We start from the raw sequence: 22,476 nt of genomic DNA on the forward strand, positions 1-22,476 counted from the left end.
CAGTGACTCAATCGCCATTCGCATTTCCTCGAGTTCAATTGGTGACTCTAACATATCTTTATTCCCGGAGGAGAGCTGTTCTAACTTTATTTCATTGAGATATTCCTCAATCTCATTCTTAACCCCCCGATTATCCTCTGTAAATAATTTTTGATAACATTTTTGAAATGTCAATAATATAGCTTTTGGGTCATTAACCAGGTCGATATCAGGGTCTAAAATTTCTGTGACACAGGTTTGAACCTCTTTTTCTCTGGACCGGACTGCAAGCATATGACCTACCCTTTCATTGCTCTGAGAGCTTGCTCCCCCAGGCCAAATATCTACCAGGTGATTTCTTAAGTGAAATGTCTGTAATTGCAGACCTAGCAATTAAAATCCTTGCTTGGGCAGTACCGGGGTCACCACCTTCAGCGAGAACCTTTATCAAATAGGCTTCAGCCTTTTCTAGTGCGTCATAGTAGTAAAACTAATTTATTCCTCTCCTCCTTTTGTGACTCCAAGCCATATTTAGAAGTCTCACCCCTAATACCCACCTTTAGGGTGTTCCATATGATTTGTATTTTAGTACTACCCATGTTTTCATTCATGACCCTTGGAATCCATCTCTCCATATGCCGAATATAGCCACTGTCACTTAACAAAGCCCTATTGAATGTCCAGCGAGCTGCTTGTGGTTTTTTCCGAATATTAACTTCAAGCAACAAAGGGTTGTGATCTGACTTGACTCTAGGATATTTAGTTATTTTGCTGCTGTGTGCCAAACCCTGTGATACAAAAAAATAATCCAGTCTGGCATGAGTTTCATGAGGGGCAGAAAAATACATGTATCCGGGATCATTTCGATCTTGTTTTGCCCATATATCAGATAACCCGTACAACATTCTTAGTTTAAGCAGAGATTTAAAAACTTTAGGCTTATGCCCTTGATAAGATGTCCCAAGATGATTGGTCACCGAACAGCTCATGTTTTTATTAAAGTCCCCACATCTAATGATTGGAAGGGGCCATCCCACTAGTTCAATATTCAACCAGTTAAAACAGTGCTGGATCATCTAATACTGGCCACACTAGGGATGGTGTATTGAACCTACGGGGTTTGGAATTGTGTGTGTATCGTGATTTTAAGGATTGTGTAATGTTCTGTTATGTATTATTTTAGGACCCTACTGTAAGTTTCCAGATTCATGCCCTTATATAGGTATAGATCACCATATCCTTAAATAGGCATAGAAATCATAACCATATTTAGGCATAGCTCATGCAGCCCAAATACAGCAGGGCTACTTCCACTAGTTCCGAAAATCCACAACAATTTCTTGGAAAAACCCGTCTTCAGCAGTCAGGGACTTCCCCTTGCTTGAGCACTGATTTATTCAAGAACTCATGAAGTTTTCAAAGAACTGAGACTCTTTGATGACTTTATTATGTCCAACCATACGTCAAACCAGGCAATTTCAAGGTATAAATATGCCCGCACTTGCCCAAGTAAACACACGGTGGTTTGGAGCAGTTCGACTATCTACTTGCCCGACGCGCCCTGCTACAGCAAGTGCCGAAGGAAGCCGACCCTCCAGCAGACGCACTGAGAGAGACACTGTCTTTTCTCCTGCCGAGAAATCCAGCTCCAGTGTTTCCAAGCTACCCTTGCGGGTTGTTGGGAAATCGAGTCCCGTGACCAGCCTTCTCCATTCTAAACTAAGGTACGGAGCTGATTAGACTCTTCGAGAAATCTTGGGCAGATTCTTGGCAAAAGAATGCTACATTTATGCTACACCTCACTTACTTCTTCCCTCGTACCAAGCTTAGTTTAGGTACACCGGGGTAGACGTATTTTAGAAGCACCAGTTGAGTACTTTTAGCCTCTGTTATTTATTTATGTATTTTTATATGGTTTAGGAACTATACAACGCTCTTACATTATTATTTTCTTCTACTATTTATACTGTATGCATTATATTTTACAAACTGTGTTACGATTGTAGCAGTTCATTTCTTATCCTTGAGAAAGAAGACTGTTCAATAAATCTTTTATTGAAAACGCCCGTCTATCTATTTCTTTGCACATCTCGTGAAACGAAGCATGCACGATTGACTGAGTAAAATATCTATCTAATGTTTCCACGACTCTGAAGATACGTTTTATCTTGGGGAAACAAAGTTTTCATGTTTATGCGGTTGTCAGAGACTAATCTCTTCTTGTGAATTCGAGAAAGTTTCTAGTGACCTCTGAGCTAGCTGGCACACACAATTAAGTTTAGTATACTCGGTAGAGAGTTAGTCAACCTCAGTCCTACGTCTAAACTACAGGATATATTTTTCCAATGCGCAGAGCCTATTGGGAATATAGGAACTACACTACAGTTCATTGTTTATTTATTTTCACAGACTATTAACATTGTGATTGGGACGTATTTATTTTTCCTGAAGAAGGTGGCGGACGTGCATTTATAGGCCCGCCGAAACGCGTTGATGATCAGTGAAGAGGAAACTAGTTAAAATCTGTTGGGGCAATTGTATTCTATGAATTGCATTGGATATTTCACCCATTGTGGGTACAATTGAATACTAACCTGGTTTTGTGGTTCCCTCTAGAACTAGGAACAATTGTTCTTTCTTTGTTCCCAATTTGTAATGAATGTTACTGTATGATACTTTTGTATTGTGGTTTTAATCATATGTCATCGTGACATTTTTAATCAGCGATGTACTGTTTTTTAGCTTTTTTCAATTGAATCTGATTTGATATGTGTTTTTTAATAAAAATTGCATTCCCTTTTAGTGTGAGTATTTGGTGATCACATCCTTTATGTCCACTCTCATGTTACTGGTGTGAGGCAGTGTGCAAGATCTGTATTGCACGTGTATTAGTACCCATAGGGGCATTTTCTTTGTGACTAAAGTCATCTAATACTGGTCCATAGACCGAACAGTGTGTAAATAAACTATCATCTACAGAGCATTGTGTAATTACCCATCTTCCCATTTTATCCGTGAAAAGTTAGCCAGACCCCTCCGAGCAAATATTGCCACCCCTTTAGTTCTTACATCCTGCGTGGTCCAAGAAATCAATTGATACCCATCAACTTCTATGACCTTGCTTCAGCACGCTTCAATATGTGTTTCTTGAAGGCAGATAATATCTGCCTTCAAGAAACAAAGATCCTGGTTAATCCTACGTCTTTTAACAGGATCATTTAGCCCACAGATATTAATAGAGGCAATTCTAAGCTTCCCCATCACAAGTGCAGTGCAATCCTGACATCCTGTGGCCCATCCCTAACTGATCTACCAAATCTGAGAAGAAAAACGAAAAACCATGTAGCCTTCCCTTTGAGGTTTTTTTTTTGGGGTCCCTACCATCTTCCCCCTCCCCCTGCACTCCCACCCCCACCCTCTTAAAAAGGCAAAACAGGTCTGTGGACCCTTGCAATGCCTCCTGCATTCGACTGTGCCCCTCAATTGCTCTTCCATCCCACCAAAAATATAAAACGTACCAGGAGAACCTCACAAAATCAGACCCAAGAGGGAGGGAAAAAAAGACATCGACGGTCTCTAACAGGCTTAGGCCCAGGACAATCAATGGGAAAAATACACATTATTAACCTATATATAGCTCTCTTATCCCTTTGTAAGTTCCAGTAAATGTTCTTTGGCTGGGATCTCAGATGTAAATACTCTAGATTTAAATACTCTAGAATTCACCTTGTAAATTATCTTGAGTCGGGCTGGATTAATTAAAAACACTTCATAGCCAAGTTTTTGGAAAGGGTCTATCATCTGACGCAGCTTCCATCTTCTTTCCACAGTTGTATGACAAAAATCTGGTTGTACAAAAAGAGTGACCCTCGGCTGATCTCTTGGCTTCTGGACGCGTGTTCTCAAATATAGCCTGCCGTAAAAGCAAGTTTCCCAAAAAAATGAGGATAGCTCTAGGTTTCTTATTTGACCCTATTCTGTTCTTTTTCAACATCAGCAGAAACCTATGTACCCTCTGCACCTCGGAATCCCAGTCCCACTACACCAGCTCAGGAAAGGCACCCCTGAAAAGTTTGAGAACAAACCCCTGTATATCATTGCCTTCGGCGTTCTCCTGTATGCCAAGAAGTCTTAAATTGTTTCTGCGTTGCCTATTCTCAAACTCCTCTAGCTTCCAAAGTACATCCCCCTTTCTTGCGTTATTTGCTTCAATTTTCCGCTCGGCGCCCTCTACTCCAGTCTTTAATCCCACCGCACGTTCCTCAAGGGCAGTAGTCCGATCCGAGATCGCCCTCTGAAGTTTTTTATTCGCTAGCTGTGCCCTTTTATGATCCTGACGGGCCTCAGCCTGCACCTGTTTCAAAGTAGAAAATATCAGTTCCATGGATGTGGGAGATTTTGGCTTATTAGCGCTAGCGCTAGGATTTTGGGAGGTATGTTTAGATGGATTGTCTTCCTCAGACTCAATTCCAAGTTGGAAAGCGGAATAGTCCCATTGTAATTGGCCTGCTTGGCTGTTATCCGTATTTGAGCCACTGCCTTTGACAACCCCCCTCATACTTCTTTTTTTTTTTATCAAACTGGCATATTTTGCTGAGTACCCAATTTAGAAGGTGAGGTGCTACTATCCTTCCCCGTGGCCTCAAGATCAGTATCTTCTAACTCGATCACATTATTGTGCTCAGATTCATCCACCAGGGAGTAGAATCTGTCCCAATCAGGAGTTCCTACATTGAGGATATCAGGGTTTGTGGGTGCAATTCCAGTACTCTCACCTCAATCCTCATTCCCCAGCGATCACGTAGGCTCTGTTAATAATGCCCGTTACCTTTTTGTTAATTATATCTGACATGGGGAGGGGTCTAACACATCCTTCTCCAGTAATTTTTAGGGGGTGTTTTTACCTTAACTGCGGAATCACCAGTAGGCACTTCCATACCTGGAACGCCTTCCACGACTTTGTTGGTCATCTTGTTTCTCGTAGAGGATTTTAGCGGCATACAGCTATTCCCCCTTCAAGAGAACATACCCGGCACCATCTGTTGTTTGGGCCTCGTTGTCGGGTTTACGGTACGCTGATCGCCGCTAGGCGTCCTGCTGTCAGTTTCCACCCCGTCCTGGGAGCGCGTGAGAACAGCGTCTCCGCCTTTCGTTTCAGCCATCTTTCTCACTGCAAGGGCCCCCTTCACTCCTGCCATGGCGCTGTCCTTCATGGGATGTTTGTTCTTGGTGGCATCTCGGACTTATCTAGACCACCCGGGATCCTTCGAGCAGCAGTGAGGATCGACAGAGCCCTTACAGCCACAGGTATGAGCCGCGCTTTATTTGTTGTATGCGGATGCAGAAAACGCCTGTTGTCCTTATGAATAGTTCAGCGATTCTTGAGCTGGACTGTCGAAAGCATAGGCTATCCCACCCAGGTTCCTATGAGATTACCTCCAGGTCTGACTATTTAATTTCACGAGGTTCCTCTAAACCAGATGGCTACATGGCGAGGGAGCAACTCTCACAGCGATCAAGCAGCCGCCAACTTGCCTCCCAGGAGTTCAAGCCTTTCAAACGTTGCTGTCCCTCTCTTTGAGTCAGATCGGCATGTAATTGTTCGGGCAGTCATGCGCCTTCTCGACATGATGCCCTCTTGCCGTAATGCCTGACGCACAGCTACACATGAGTGCATTGCAGGAGTACCTTGCATCACAGTGGTGACAAATGAAGGGTTCATTTGGTGCCATACTCATTGCTCTCTACAGTGATGACCATCAACAACCTGTTGCAGGGCAACCCCTTTTGTGACTCACTTCGGCTGGTGATCATCACAACAGATGCATCCCTCTCCGCTTAGGGGAGGGGTGCACTTACGAAATCTCACTGTCCAGGTTCAGTGGATGCCTCATCGACAGGGTCTCCGCATCAATCACCTTGAGCCATTAGCTATCCGGCTAGCCCTCAAAGCCTTCCTTCAGCGCATTTACAACAAGGTGATCCTCTTTTGCACTTACAAATTTACCACCATGTAATATCTTCAGAAATGAGGCTCAACACGCTCTCTACAGTTGTCAGTGCTCGCTCAGAGCATCCGGCGGGGAGCACTACACCAACTCCATTTACTAGCGGAGTAGTTTCTGGGAGCTGACAATGACTTTGCAGAACTGTTCGGTACAAAAGGGGGTGGTGATGGACGGAGCATCTGAACCAATCAAACACTCACACCCAGTCAACAGATCTGGGTTTAATCCATCACTGTTCTTTAGCCAACTCTGCCACCCCAGTTCAGACATGGCCATATGCAAATCAGTCTGACCCTGTGCCTCATGGGAACAGTCCAGCCTGAACTGCCAAGCCATGCCTTCCCTTGACCGGAAACGAGCTTCCTAGGACCGGTTTCTGGCATTATAGCCGTCTTCAGCCAGGCTTGCTTGAATCCAGTGACAAAGTGAGCAAGGGACTCACGTCTGACCATACCCTGCCAACTTATGGCGAACCAAGCGGTACTAAAGGGGGTGGTGATGGATGGACCATCTGAACCAATCAAACACTCACACCCAGTCAACAGATCTCGGTTTAACCCATCACCGTTCTTTAGCCCACTCTGCCACCCCAGTTCAGACATGGCCATATGCAAATCAGTCTGACCAGAACTGTTCAGCATTATGCTGCAACAAGTCCATGAGTGGGAACTCCACCTGCAAGACCTGCTCCTGTACGTTTGCCGTTGGGAGCTTACTGATGTAGATCTTTTTACCACTGCTGAAAGAGCGAAATGCCCAAGCTTCGCCTCCAGGTACACACCGTGCTTGGGCAATGCTGTATGAATCAACTTGTGGGAGATATTTGACTGTACTTTTCCTCTTCTCCTGCTCCTTATGTACTTTGTGTGGAGGCTTCTGCAGATGTCCCTGATCATTATTCATGTGGCTCCCACTTGGGCCTGGCAGCCCTAGTTCACCACCCTCCTCGACCTATCCTTAGTTCCACACAAGAGGCTGACCAGACCTTCTCATGCAGAACCACTGCACAGTCCAGCATCTGGACCCCAGACTGCTCAATCTTGCGATTTGGCTCTTGAGGGCCTAGAGTTTGGTTATCTTAACCTCCCTCCGGAGTGCATGGTCATCCTCCAGGATGCACGAAAGCCTGCTATACTGCCTCCCAAAGCACATCGTCCCTCTAGCTGCAACCTTACAAGACATCGTCTGCTACATCTACAGACCTCCGGTCTCGCATATACTTCCATCAGGTTTCGATTGGTTGCACTGGCTGTCATTAAGGCCTTCATGGAGGGACAACAGTCATCCCTCCTAAAGTCCTACCAGCCCGATGTGGAACAATCATGTTGTCCTTATCAGACTTCTGGGCCGGCCATTCAGGCCCTACACTCTTTTTCCTTACAGTCCCTTTACAGGAAGGTAGCTTTCCTGGTATCCATCACCTCCCTCAGACTTGTCAGTGAGCTTCAGGCACTAACCCTGGAAGAAACTTTGTTCCAAGTTCATAGGGATAGGGTGGTCCTTCACACCAATACGAAGTTCCCCCCTAAGGCGGTCTCTTCTTACCACCTTAACCAAACCATAAAACTTCCAGTGTTCTCCCCAACCCCAGAGACACTAGCTGAAAGGATTCTCAATATCTTTGATGTTAAAAGAGCCCTCGTACTATATAGACAGGACCAGACCATTTTGTATAATGCAACATCTTTGTCTCCTTCTTCAAGCCACACAAGGGCCCGGCTTTCTCTAAAGCTGGGATAGCACAGTGGTTGGTCAAATCTATCCATACCTGTTAGGCCAAGCGGTGTTTGCCAGTTCCTCTCAGGCCCCATTCTACACATAGGAAAGGAGCCTATATGGCCTTTTTAGGTATTATCCCCATAGCTGAAATCTGCAAAGCAGCTAAGTGAGCCATTCCCCACCCTTTCCCCTAACCACTACTGTGTGGACGCCCTAGCATGGCAACAATCCAATGTTGGCTGAGCTGTAGTTTATTATACTCTTTTCCAGGCCTCTGCAACATCCTCCGGCAACTCACCTCTTACAGGAAAACTGCTTTACAGTCTACGCGAAGTATGTGTTTCTACAACTACACTTGCCATAAGCAAAAAATTGTACTTGCCCTGTAAGCATCTGTTTGTGGTGTGTAGTGCTGTGGAGTCACATGCACCCAGCCACCTCTCTGGAAGCCTACAGTTGTAGCAGATGCCCGTTTCCCTATCTTTACTTTATTGCATGGACATGTATGCAGAGCAGCTGAATCTACAGCACTACATACTACAAACAGATGCTTACAGGGTAACATATTCCTTTTCACTCCCCTGTCACTTTACTGCATGGGCAACTTCTAACAATGCAGCCGATGCCCATATCCAATCATCGGCTGAGTCACTATACCTTGTGTCTCGCAAGAATTCCTAAAAGAAAAACAAGTTTCACATATCCGAGCCCAACACTAGATGATAGGGGTATTCAGAGCATCGGAATCATCAGCACTCCATTCCACAAACAGATGCTTTCCTTTTCACTCTCCTGCCATTTTATTGCATGGACATCTTTTCTGTCCCTACTCTCCATTCCCTCTTCACCTGTCATGCGGAAAAACAATCTAACAATGCTGCTGATGCCCATGGTCATATCCAATCATAGGTGGTCACTATACCTTGTGACTCGAAAGACTTCTTCAGAGAAAAACAAGTTTCACACATCCGAGCCGAACACTAGATGGTAGGTATATGGATAACATGTGAATCTACAGCACTACATGACCCAACAGATGCTTACAGGTTAAGTAACATTTTCATTGTCACTTTTCACTCCCCTGCCACCACCTCCAGTTATGCCCACCCCAACAAAATCAAAGGATGTTTTTTCAATTGGTTTTCTCTGGGAGTTTTCTCTACACTGTTTACCCAGTTTTTCCAAAGCATGGTTGCCCACCACGTTTATGAATGTAGGCTTTGACAGAGCACCTTGTTTGGCTGGTGTAATGTGGTATTTAGACCTTCCCGATGTGTTTGTTACGTTTAAAGCTGAAGACATTCCTTCAGCTTTTAAACAGGCAGGACCTGTGATCCAATACCACAGCCCAGAGCTCTGATTTGACAGCATGTCTTGTTGTAGTGTTTGGTTTCTGTTTCCTGGATATTTCTCATGTCTTCATGAAAACCACTTACAAGAATATAATTTCCAAGTTGAGTATCCTCTGTTTCTACTCTTTGATTATGCCTCTTCTCTACTTGCTTGTGAGTTTTTAACATCCATGTTACTAAACCATGCTATCTAAAGTAGATGTTTTTTTCTCTATGGCAGCATATCCTGTATTGCATTGTGGACAGTGAATGCAAATCGAGAGACGTGCTCCAGAGTTACTTTGACCTTTTGGGAGAGTTAATGAAGTTTAACATTGATGCTTTCAAGAGATTTAACAAATATGTCAACACTGATGAAAAGGTAACGTGAGGGCTGTTTGCTACTTTGTGAAGAAGTTATTACAATTGACCTTTACTTTTAATAAATTAGTAGCATATTCAATTTTCACGTCCGGAGCACTGGCAATATGTTACCGTTGTACATGATTGTATTGGTACATATTGCAAACTTAGCATAAAACAATAAATCGCTTTTCATGAAATAGCCAGGTGGATGGGGGTATGTGTTTTAAGATCATTGTCAACACTGATGAAAAGGTAACGTGAGGGCTGTTTGCTACTTTGTGAAGAAGTTATTATAATTGACCTTTAGTTTTAATAAATTAGTAGCATATTCTCTTTCAAGATTACTTTATTCGGTATTTCAACTACACCATAAAAGTACATAATTCACACTATAAAAACATTTCATTATGAAGAAGCAGAAATAAACTATTCAAATATACAGTAGTAGCATATTCATTTTTCACATCCGGAGCACTGGCAATATTTTACTGTTGTACATGACTGTATTGGTACATATTGCAAACTTAGCATAAAACAATAAATTGCTTTTCATGAAATAGCCAGGTGGATGGGGGTATGTATTTTAAGATGATTGGCCATCAGGGTCATTCAGGACTGTTCTGAGACTGTAGATCCACCTCTGACTATTTTCTTTGTCTCACAAAACAGCAGAGTTAATTTTCTTCTTATGCACGGGTTATGGCTGGACCAGCTCAAATCTTCCTTGAAGGAAGTGGCTATTGTCTTAAAAGAATTTTTCAGTTGTCTGCATCTTGTATTGCCATAATGGATGCCCACTGCTGCAATTATGCAGCCCTCTCAGAATATTCAATAATTGGTACTGTTTTGTACACTAGATTCAGTTTGCCTTGTGAAAACAGGTTCAAACATAGTTTGGCCACAGCTAGGTTAAACTTATCTCTAGTAAAATGGATATTTATCTATGCTGCCTGAAGACTGTATGTCCTAACTTTTATAGTGTTGTCATTGGTCAGACAGATACACTGTTGATCCTACACCCCTCACCCACTTGCGATAGCTACATTAAAGGATCATGTGAGCAACACTCATTAGTGGGGCAAAGGGAAATGGTGGAGGCCAAGGGAGCACATGCCTTTTGTGCTGCTTTTTCCATCCTGTTGGTATGCAACAGTTTAGTCTCCTGCTTTGTGCTGGATGTGATGTATTGGATACAGGATCACTAAGGTGAAAAAAATCATCAGGTAATTCAACAGTTGTTAATTTTCAGGATCATTCTACATTTACACAGTCAACCTTGAAATTTCCTATCTGGTTATTTACTTGCTAAAGAGATTTATCTCTATCCTTTCTGCAAGCATGTTATTCAGTACTTGTATAGATATTAGTTGTGTTGCACATGTAATGCAAGCAATGGTAACAGGTCTGTTAAAGAGCTTACTGAAATAATGTTAACAAACTGTTATAGTGTAACATTCACCCATAAAAGTATACACTTCTGGTGGAAGGTTTGAACTTACCTTTGTCTTTATACATTATGTCAAGCATTTAAATAAAAAGAGAATTTCTGATAGATACATCTGCCGTGTGGATTCCTCACCTTGTGAATATCCCCCTTGCGCCAGCAACGTTCGGAAATTTTCTTCGTAGTACGCCGACGTGGGCGACGTCACAGGAGCACGGCATCGCGCGCGACTCCGTCTGACGTCACCGACCCCATATCAGGCCCACGCCGGCGTGATGACGTCAGTTCCCTTTTTTCCGCGTCTTCGACGCTAACGGTTTTCGGGATCTTCTGCGATACTTAGTATCTTTCTGTTAATTAATTGCCACTGTTTCTCTCTTACGACTTGATTCTTCTCCGAAGATGTCGTCGAGGAAAACAGGCTTTAAGCCATGTAGGTCTTGTGCCCGCACGATGTCCATCACTGACCCACATAAGGATTGTTTGTGGTGTCTTGGTTCGAGTCACGACGTCAAGAACTGCAATTCCTGTTTTAAGATGAATCCAAAGGCGCTTCGATAGCGTGAAGCTAAATTACTTTTGGCAAAAGTAAAACAGGATTCTGGTCGTTATTCGAGATCGACGTCACGAAGATCGAAGTCGAAGCAAAGGTCTCGATCGAAGTCGGGATCGGCGTCGAGGTCCAGAGCGGGTTCGAGATCTGGAGAGGAGTCGAGATCTAAAGCGAAGTCAAAATCCAGAGAAAGATCTAGATCTAGATCTAAATCGGCTTCAGGTCACGCTTCGAGCTCCTCGAGGAGAAAGCATAAGAGGAGGAAGTACAGTTCGAAACATCATTCGGAGAAGGAATCCTCTGATTCGAAAAGAAGGTCTCACAAACATCGTAAAAACTTTGTCTCTCCTTCGCCTGCTTTATCAAAAGAAGGTTCTCCAGCACCGGAGCCGGAGCCGGATCCGGATCCGATATCCTCGGAGCATGAAGAAGGAGAAGAGGTGATTCCTCTGGAACCGGCTCCAGCGGAGTATCCTGTGGACCCGGAAGGTCAGAGTGAGAATGTGTCGGGACGGCCTCCATTGGAACATCCGGTAGGTCCGTACCCTCCCTTTCCTGGTCCTGGACAGGATCCCTCGCATTTTCTAAATGCGATGTTTGGAGTGTATTCTAGGGCAATGTACCCCACTGGAGCGCCTGTTGGTCCCATGGGTCCATTGTCGTACAATCTGGGTATTCCTCAGTCGTACGCCCCGGCTCCATTTATGCCTTTCATGCCGGCGCCTCTTCCACCATGGCTCGGTACGGCTCCACCGAGGTCTTCGACTCCGCATGCGGCTTCCCCGACTCCGGATCGACCTCGCAGTCGAGATCGAGGTACCACACCTGTTCATGACTCTCGTCCTGCTGCTCCGGCTCCTCGATCGACGTCGGAACCGGCTCCGTCGGAGTCGTTACCGGATCCGTCGACTTCGATTCGATTGGAGTGGTCGAGGCGAAGAGCTCAGCGTCTTCTTGAGCAAAAGGATGATGAAAGTTCTGATGTGGAAGAGGGCGAGCTTCCTGATCATGATGATGATTTCGATGAGCTTCGGGATGCTAGTGGTCTGGAACTCTCTCCCGAGTGGGGTCTGCCTTCGACTTCTGATACTCCGTCTAGGGACGTGGCTCCCTATCACGTGGTTATTAGGAAGGCTGCTGACCTTCTTAATTTAAAGTTGCCCACAGTGGAGTACAAGCCCAACATCCTCACTGAAGTCTTGCATTCTCCTTCCTCAATTGTTGAGCCTACACTGCCATTTACTGATGCCTTGACGGATCCAATAAAGGAGATTTGGAAGAGGCCATTATCTGCTCCTGCAGTTTCAAGAGTTATTGCAAGGCGCTATAGAGTGGCTCCTGATGACCCGGCATTTCTTTCTACGCATCCATCTCCGGAAAGTCTTGTGATTCAGGCGGCTTGCTCTAATAGGGCTGCAGGCTCTTTCCCTCAGGTGCCAGCTGACAAAGAGTCTAAGAAATTAGATCAGTCTGCGAAGAAGACTTTCTCTTCTGGGAGCATGGCTCTTAAGTCATCAAATGCTACTTGCCTTTTAGGTAGATATGTGCATGCTCTAATGGACTCAGTGAAGCAATTGTCATCAAAACTTCCTGAGGAGGATAAGAAGAACTTTAATGAAGTGGTCTCTGACACTCAGGCTGCTGCCCGCATGGTCATTCAGAGCGGCATGGACACTGTGGATTCTGTTGCTAGAATTATGGGTTCATCCATTGCGACCAGGAGAGCCGCATGGTTAAAGTCTTCAGATTTCTCTGCGGATGTGCAGTCTACATTGCTGGACTTACCCTTTGAAGGAACTGGCCTTTTTGGTAAGAAGGCTGATGTAGCCTTGGAAAGGTTTAAGGACAGCCGTGCCACCGCAAGATCTTTGGGTCTGCAGATGAGAGGGTCGACGACTAGAAAATTCAAAGGATTTGGAAAATCTTCTTTTCGTCCCTTCAAGCAGGGTCAACAACAACAGCAGCAGCAGCAGCAAAACCCTCTATATAGATCCTATAGAGGTAGACAGAGGGGTCGTGGACGTGGACGTCAAGTCTCCTCTTCCTCCACTTCCTCCAATAATACCCAACCCCCACCCGCATCACCAAAGCAGCCCTAGATCCACCATTCTGGATCATGTAGGGCCAGTAGGGGGTCGGCTTACTCATTTTCTACGAGATTGGGAATCGGTTACATCAGATCTTTGGGTTCTCAATCTCGTAGAGAATGGGTATGCACTTCCTTTTCAGGAGTTCCCTCCCAATTACCCTCCTTGCCAAGGTTATTGTTCGGAGGACCACCTGCTTCTCCTGCAGGAGGAAGTCCTGGCACTGTTTCGAAAGGGTGCAATAGAGGTGGTTCCAGAGCAGGAGAGGGGTCAAGGATGCTACTCCTGGTATTTCTTGATTCCCAAGAAGGATGGCAGGCTTCGGCCGATCCTGGATCTCAGGATTTTGAACCTCTATCTCAAACAGGAGAAGTTCAAAATGCTCACCCTTGCTCAGGTTCTTCTGGCGCTGATGGAAGAAGACTGGATGGTGTCGATCGACTTGCAGGATGCGTATTTTCACATCCCAATCCTGAAGTCGCACAGGAAGTATCTCCGATTTACGGTGGGATCGCAGCACTACCAGTTTGCGGTTCTTCCCTTTGGACTTACTACTGCGCCTCGAGTTTTCACCAAGGTGATGGCAGTGGTGGCTGCGCATCTCAGAAGGTCAGGGATTCCTGTGTTCCCTTATCTAGACCACTGGCTGATCAAAGCAGAGTCGCCGGAGATGGTGCTCCATCATCTGCAGGAGACAACTCAGTTGTTACACAGGTTGGGTTTTTCGATAAACGTACCCAAGTCTCACCTGGTGCCCTCCCAGCGCAACCTGTTCATAGGTGCGGTACTGGACACTTCTGTATGTCGTGCATTCCCTCCACCTCAAAGGATTCACGACATTCAGGAGATGATTCCTTTATTCTACAATGGAGCGGTTGTTCCGGTCCTGAAGGTCCTTCGTCTGCTCGGTCTGATGGCTTCTTGCATTCTGTTGGTCAGTCATGCACGCTGGCACATGAGGGCACTCCAGTGGTGCCTCCGCAGGCAGTGGTATCAGCACAACGGAGATCTCAGGGAGTCAGTGAAGATCTCCAGAGAAGCTGCAGCGGATCTGTCTTGGTGGGGCGTGGAAGGCAATCTGTCGCAAGGAAAGCCTTTTCAACTGCCTCCATCAGTGGCCACAGTGATAACGGATGCATCCACTCTCGGGTGGGGTGCTCATCTTGGAGACCTGGAGGTCAAAGGTCTTTGGTCTCCGGAAGAAAGGTTGTCTCACATCAACCTTCTGGAATTGAGGGCGATACGTTTGGCGCTCAAGGCCTTCCTCCCTTCCCTTCGCGGTCGTTCTGTTCAAGTCCTAACGGACAACACGACTGCGATGTGGTACATCAACAAGCAGGGAGGAGTAGGGTCGCAGTGTCTCTGCAGAGAGGCTCTGCGTCTCTGGTCCTGGGTTCAGGACCGTCAGATTTGTCTGGTGGCAAATCCTCTGGCCGGAGTTCTGAACGTTCGTGCAGACAGTCTCAGTCGGCAGTTCTCTGCCGACCACGAGTGGAGGCTTCACCCGGAGGTTGTTCACGACATCTTTCGGATGTGGGGGACTCCTCGGGTGGATCTATTCGCCACTCGCGAGAATGCTCACTGCCTTTCATTCTGCAGTCTCCAGTATCCGATGCAAGGAGCATTGGGGGACGCGTTTCAGTTGAGTTGGGGAGATCAACTCCTTTAAGCGTTTCCTCCCATACCCTTGATTCCTCGGGTTCTGAGGAAGATTCGTCAAGACCGGGCCCAAGTCATATTGGTCGCCCCGGATTGGCCAAGAAGGGTGTGGTACTCAGACCTTCTCCACCTCTCCTCTCACCCGCCGCTCCGTCTCCCTCACAGGGCAGACCTCCTCTCTCAGATGGAGGGGCAGGTTTTACACCCCCACCTCCAGACATTACACCTTCATGCCTGGAGATTGAACGGGGCAACTTGAGTTCTTTTTCTCTCCCTCACGAGGTGGTGGATGTCATTCTCTCTGCCAGGCGTGACACCACTAAGTCCATTTACTCCTATAGGTGGTCAAAATTTGTTTCTTGGTGCAGGGAGAGATGTTGACCCTTTGAAGGCTCATTTGTCTAATATTTTACAATTTGCCCTTTATCTGGCGCAGCAAGGTTTGGCTGTGGCCACGGTCAAGGGGTATCTTTCAGCCTTATCGGCGTTTCTATGTTTGCCGGATCAGCCATCTCTCTTTAAATCTCCGGTGGTTTTGAGATTCTTGAGGGGTCTCATAAATATGTTCCCTCCTACTCCTTTTGTTGTTCCTCATTGGGATTTGAATCTTGTGCTGACCTTCTTAATGGGTTCTCCCTTCGAACCCTTGCACAAGTGTCCATTGAGGCTTCTCTCTTTTAAAACGATCTTCCTCGTTGCAATCACCTCGGCAAGGAGGGTAAGCGAGCTTCAAGCTCTAAGTTCCAAACCCCCATTCCTGACCATTCATGCTGAAAGGATGGTTCTCAGGACCAGGGCTGCTTTTCTGCCTAAGGTGGTGACTCCTTTCCATCTTGGGCAGTCCATTACCCTTCCTACCTTCTATCCTCCCCCTCACCCGTCTAAGGAGGAAGAGAGACTGCACCGCCTGGACCCTAAGAGGGCGGTGTCGTTCTATCTGGACAGGACTAAAGACTTCCGGATGGACGACCAGCTGTTTGTTGGTTTTGCTGGCTGCAAGAAGGGCAGAGCGGTGCACAAGCGCACACTTTCCAGGTGGATAATCCTGTGCATCAAGATCTGCTACTCCCTTGCTGGTAAGGACCCTCCTGAGGGTATTAGAGCACATTCTACCAGAGCAAAGTCTGCAACTTCTGCTTTGTCTAGGGGTGTACCTGTTGAGGATATTTGCAAGGCCGCGACTTGGGCCTCCCTCCACACTTTCGCGAAGCACTACTGCTTGGATACCGAGGTGAGGAGGGATGGCCACTTCGCGCGCTCTGTCCTCCAAGACTTCCTGGTGTAGCAGAGTGGGCACCCTCCTCCGGGAGTGGGGACTGCTGTGGGAATCTATTCACACGGTGAGGAATCCACACGGCAGATGTATCTATCAGAAGAACAAGTTACTTACCTTCGGTAACGCTTTTTCTGGTAGATACTATATCTGCCTGTGGATTCCTCACTGACCCATCCGCCTCCCCGTTGTCCACTCTGCTATACCTGGTCTTTCTGTATATATGGTTTATACTATTGATTTAGTTCTATATGTACTGTGTACATTGTATATTTGCATATTTGCTATCGTTGGTCCGTCCGTGTGCCTCGAAGGCACGGAAAAAAGGGCGGAACTGACGTCATCACGCCGGCGTGGGCCTGATATGGGGTCGGTGACGTCAGACGGAGTCGCGCGCGATGCCGTGCTCCTGTGACGTCGCCCACGTCGGCGTACTACGAAGAAAATTTCCGAACGTTGCTGGCGCAAGGGGGATATTCACAAGGTGACGAATCCACAGGCAGATATAGTATCTACCAGAAAAAGCGTTACCGAAGGTAAGTAACTTGTTCATTGACCTTTAAAATCATTACTTGGTGTAATGATTTTAAAACCCATGTCCTTATTAGTCCCAGAATTTCAGATAAACATAAACCAGAAGAAAGTTTGAAGGTACTAAACATGAAATGAAATTTCTATAATGTATAGGCAACTGGCAGTCAGCACAGAACTAGGTGAGTGTTAAATGAAGTGCCACAAGCCAAATTTCATAACCATGAACCGCTTGGTAAAAGTCTTCAGCTGATACATTAGTCCCAACCACAGTCTTCAATTGTAAAACTATGAAATATACATGAAGAAAACCAATTGAATGCCTAACTGGCTCGCCAATCTTACTGGGATCTTCATCTTCCAGGAGGTACTGAAAGAACTGTGAAGTAGGCACTGGAACTGGAGCTGACAATTTTGAGGACATCTGCACTGGAGAGTACAATGAATTGCTACAATAATGTGGGTAAAACAATGTCATCAGCAGCTCTGTTGCTTCATCTTCCTTTTCACAAGTCTCAAGCCAATGAGAGCTGTTAAGACAGACTGCAATTTTTTTTGTGATTTCACTCCTAAGAGCTGTAGGTATACTGAGCCAGAGGAAGTCCCACTTGCAAGCAAAGAGTGATAGACAGGGTGTTGCTTTCAAATTCAGCCCTAAATGAAGCCCATTGAGACACAGGCATGACGGTACTGCCCACTCTTCCTCAAACCTTAACCCTACTCTCCCCCCCCCCCCCCCCCCCCCCAATCTCTCCTCGCTGGTTTGGGCTTTGCAGGATATCAATGGTGAAGCTGTCTGCCCATTGATGGAACATGTTCCTGGATTCCTATCTCTGATCCTCTGGGCCATATACTTTCCGGTCTGAGGTTTTCCAACCTCAAATACACTTGGCATCCCAGATATGCATATACTATAAATTTAAGAGACCGTTCTACCAATACAGGTGCTAGTTTGGCGAATATACATATGCCTTCAACTACGGGCTTAATCAATGAGACCTGGAAGATTGTATTTTTAGTCGTAGAGGGTGTCAAAATCAATTTCGCCTACACAAGATTTCTGGACCTCTTCATCACCCAACAGATTTTACCATGTTTCTGCTGATTTGAAGAGAAGTGTTACATTCACACTTTACTCCTGTTACTTCAGGACGTATTTGTGATCTAGGGAAGTACCACCAGCGGAAACCCTTTACTCTGACTCAGCTCACACATCAGAACGTGGCCTCTTCAGTGCATCCAAAGTCTCCTTTTCCTCTGCTGTCTCTACTCCTACACAGTCGCAATCTCCACCGATGCTACCTCCACCTTCTATGCCTCAACCTCCTATGCCTCAACCTCCTACTGATACTCTGGTGACACCAAACATAAGTCCGGGATAAAGTCACAGGTATAAAACGTAAAGAAGGCTCTCTAGAAGTCTGACTAGGCGTCAACATTCTACTCAACAGTACTGTCTAGCCAGCAACAAGTCTCTTCGCAGTTCAAGCTCAACACGTTGGTCAAAATCAACAAGATGGTCCTGATCTCCTCATCTCACCCACTCTTCTTCATCCTCTGTTTGTCAGTGCTCTCTGACCCTTTTAGATTCTCCACTGGTCAGGGTTTCTTCTATTGATGACATTGCGACCTTTAACAAAGTCTCGGGAAGAGGGGCAGCTAAACTCCACATATCCATATAAATGTTCCAAATTAAAGCTTCAGTCCTTTTCGAAACACTGCACCACTGTTCCTCTGCTTGTCCTTTGCTACCTTTGGCTCTAGGTCTTCTGGAACCAGCGATAGAATAGTTTCTAGCTTCAGCCAAATCTGCTGCAATATATCTGCAAAAGAAGTACAAGCCCCTTGAGCTGGACCCTCTCTTCTTGCATCTCGATCTTCTGCTTGATTCGGTTATAGGGGTTACAGAAAGAAAATATCATCTCACTTTGTCAACCTCTACATTGCCTTGTGGGAAGGAAAGTAAGATAACTGATGAAGTCAGAAGAAAGCTTTGTAGAACATCCGCTACTGCCTTACTTTGGTGCTATGACCGGACTCTTCTAGGAGATCCTTCAGAGATTTCTAAAAAAACATCCTTGACAAGAGGCAAGACTTCATAGAGGTTCTTCAGGAGGGTATGTTGTTATCAGTCAACTGATGTGATTAGTGCTGCTGCTCATTTTGCTGAAAGCCGCTTGTAGAGTTGAGACGATGTATGCTAGGACCCTTGCGGGTCCAGGTGGACTCAACAGAGGAAGTACGTAACTGGCTGGGAGGTGTTAAGGAGTGGTTATGAAGTAATTTGAGAACAGTGTGTGATTTGTGCTGAGGAGTAAAGACGTTCAATCCAAAGCTCCCTCTGTAGCATATGCATTTGCATGATCCCGGGCTGGGGAGGACACTACAGATGGCGACGTGTGGGATCTGTGCCCCGAAGAAATGAGACTGCTCTCCCTGAAAGTTTGCAGTGTTATGGAAACTCTTTGTGTCTGCCGCGTGCGCCCATTCAATTGAAAGCAGTTTGAAGGTGGCGTGTGTGGAATCAAAGCCTTGCTACAGCCCATATATGGCCTTCGAAGAAGTCGAAGGCCCTACAGAGGAGCAAATTCAGAAAGTCTGCCAGAAACCCACTGGTAAGGCCAAAAGAAGAGATACTTCGCCACATCAAAACACAGAGCCATCATTGATATCAAGCAAAATGCTAAAGCCAGTGACAGCCAGGTACGAAAGTGCGAGAATGCTTACCAGCAAGAGAGAGGACCGTATCTCACTACTGCGAATCATGTGTGACAACCAGGCCCGGTAAAGCCGCTGTAGCGTGCACAGTCGCGAGTGACATCCAGTGCACCAAAAGTCTAGCGGAATAGTGACAGTTTTCATTGGCTGCTGAAGAGTGCGAAATACGGTGCAGCCACCTACCTGAAAACACCAGCGCCATTCAACACCACTAAGAAGCAGAACATTGTGTTGTGAATGTATCTAGGACCCTAATTAAATATTCCTGATTCATGCCCTTATGTGGTTATAACAAATCATATCCTTATAAAGGCATAAGAATCATATCCATATTTAGTCATAGCCAATGCAGTCCATACACGGCAAGGCTACTCCCATAGACTCCTAGAAAGTACAACGCGTTCTCTAAACAAACCAAGCCTCCAGCAGCCCGGAAATTTCCCCCTGCTTTTGTTTTGATTTGTGCAAGAACTCCTGGAGTCCAGAAAGAACTGTTAGTTCTAAGTGACGTCTTATGTCCAACCTTATGTCAAACTCGGCACCTTTCAGGTATAAATATACCAGCATTTGCCTTAAGAAAACACACGGTGGTTTGGAGCAGAGCGGCTATCTACTTGCCCGACGCCCAGCTGATGCGAGTGCCGAAGGAAGCCGACCCTCCCATTGACGCACTGAGAGAGACGCTGTCTTTTCTCCTGCCGAGAAATCCAGCCCCAGTGTTTCCAATCACCCTTGCGGGTTGCTGGGAGATCGAGTCCTGAGAGAGAGATACAAGACCTCCTTCATTCTATAAAGAAGGTACGGAGCTGATTAGATCCTTGGAGAATTCTTGATGCAGATTCTTGGCAAAACTATCTTAACTTACTTACTCCTTCCCACGTATTAGGCTGAGGTCAGGTACAGCGGGGTAGGCGTATTTTAGAAACACCAGTTGACCATTTTTAGTCAATGATTTTATGTATGTATATATTTTATCCATTTTAAGTATCATATGGCTCAGAAACCATATCAATGCTTTTACAGTATTATTTCATAATACTCCTGTTACTGTACGCACTTTACTTTATGACAAGTATTGCAATTGTGGCAATTCACTTCTCTTGCATGAGAAAGAGGACTGCTCAATAAATAACAACTTTTATTGAAAACGCCCGTCTCTCTATTTCTCTGCACTCTGGTGAAACTAAGCATGCACGATTGACTGAGTGAAATAGCTATCTATTGTTTTCACACGACTCTGGAGATATACTCCTTATTCTGGGGGGAGCAAAGTTGTCATGTGTATGCGGTTGTCAGAAACTAATCCCTTCTTGTCTAATCAGGAAAGTTAACTCCTTCCTGTTCATTCGAGAAAGTTTCTAGTGACCTCTGAGCTAGCTGGCATACCTAATTAAGACTAACATATTCAGTAGAGACCTAGATGACCTCAGTCCTACGTCTAAACTATCGTTTATGTTATTCCAATGCGCAGAGCCTATTGGGAATATAGGAACTACACTACATGGCGCCCAGCGTTTGGTAAGGCGATAATCTAATGCAAGATACTAGAGTAACTAAGTCGTGCTTTTCACACAGACCCCTTTTTCCCGTAAAACCTCCAATAGACGTCTGGAGTGGGTGAAAGGTTAATATCCGCCGGAACTTAGTAGGAAGAGATTCCTATGTATTAGTTTTTAGTTTAGTCAACGTTGAAGGATACAGTGTTCCAAAATATTGTGCACCTTATCTTTGTTTCCTTGAAACTTGCTCTGCAAACAAAACTTTCTGTCAGTAAAATGGGGGAAAGTGAGGATGAAAGGGAGAGAGCTAGAATAGCAGCTCAACTTATAGCGGATGACACTAGTCTACAAAATGAAGATCCGAATGTTATAATCATTCCGGTAAACGTAAGAAGAACTAGAACTCTTAAACTTATAGAAAATGGACTATCACCAAGAGGTGGTACAGTCATATTTGTGGTAGAGGCCCATGAATATCGGCAGACAGAGGTATTCTATTCATGGATAAATTTTCCAGCAGCACACGCTGTGACACAAGATTTCCACTGTTACAAAATAGAGGAATCTCCAGAGGAATACGCTCCTTTCGAGGACGTTGAAATTCCACTAACATACCAAGAGCACCTGCTCTGGTTTAATGGCGCCCTAAAACATCAAAATCACATCACCAGGCTCGGTCCACTAGGTAGACCAGGAGCCACATGGCCGGTTCTAGCCAGCTACACACCACATCACGACATTGAAAAAATGTTAAGCGAAGAACTTTTAGTTAAACTAAAAGAATTAACAAAGGCTTATAGAGAATTAGTTCAATTGATGATACAAGGTATATCCAGAAATTGAAAGAAACAGATATAGCAGAACAACCTTTTGAACTTGCCAGAATCATAGAAAAATCCTATGAAGAACTAGGTAGAGATAGTTTGGGTGGGAAACCACTAAAACCACAACTAACTGAAAATCCTGAAAAAACATTTATCAAGAATAATCTCAATACTCCAAAAAAGAGGTGGAAGGGTAATAAACTAACCACTCCCAGAGAAAAACAATTTCGGTCCAGAGGAAGGTCTCCTCAACGGAGAGATAGATCTCCAGAACAACAAGGCAAGTCTCCCCAGAGGGAGCCCTCTGAAAAAAGATACAACCTTAGAGATCGGGATAAATTGAGAAAACCTGACAGATATCAAGATATTGATACACGTCCCTCTCGATCTTTTCAGACCTCCTCACAGAAATCGGAAAGTAGAGGACGGTCAGAACACAAAGAAGAGCACGTCAAGTCCAAAGACAAGGAACCTGCTCATCAAAG

General features: G+C 45.3%; 1 protein-coding gene across 2 annotated transcripts in view; it reads left to right on the forward strand.

Annotated features, from left to right (window-relative positions):
- The window catches only part of TRPC4AP (transient receptor potential cation channel subfamily C member 4 associated protein), a 766,986-nt gene that overhangs the window by 577,415 nt on the left and 167,095 nt on the right, over positions 1–22,476 (forward strand). For both annotated transcript variants that reach the window (XM_078652243.1, XM_078652242.1), the window contains exon 15: positions 9,279–9,419. In XM_078652243.1, the coding sequence (XP_078508369.1) occupies positions 9,279–9,419 (141 nt within the window). The remainder of the gene's footprint in view (positions 1–9,278; positions 9,420–22,476) is intronic.

Source organism: Lissotriton helveticus, chromosome 7 (assembly GCF_964261635.1).
Source record: "Lissotriton helveticus chromosome 7, aLisHel1.1, whole genome shotgun sequence".
Lineage (NCBI taxonomy): Eukaryota > Metazoa > Chordata > Amphibia > Caudata > Salamandridae > Lissotriton > Lissotriton helveticus.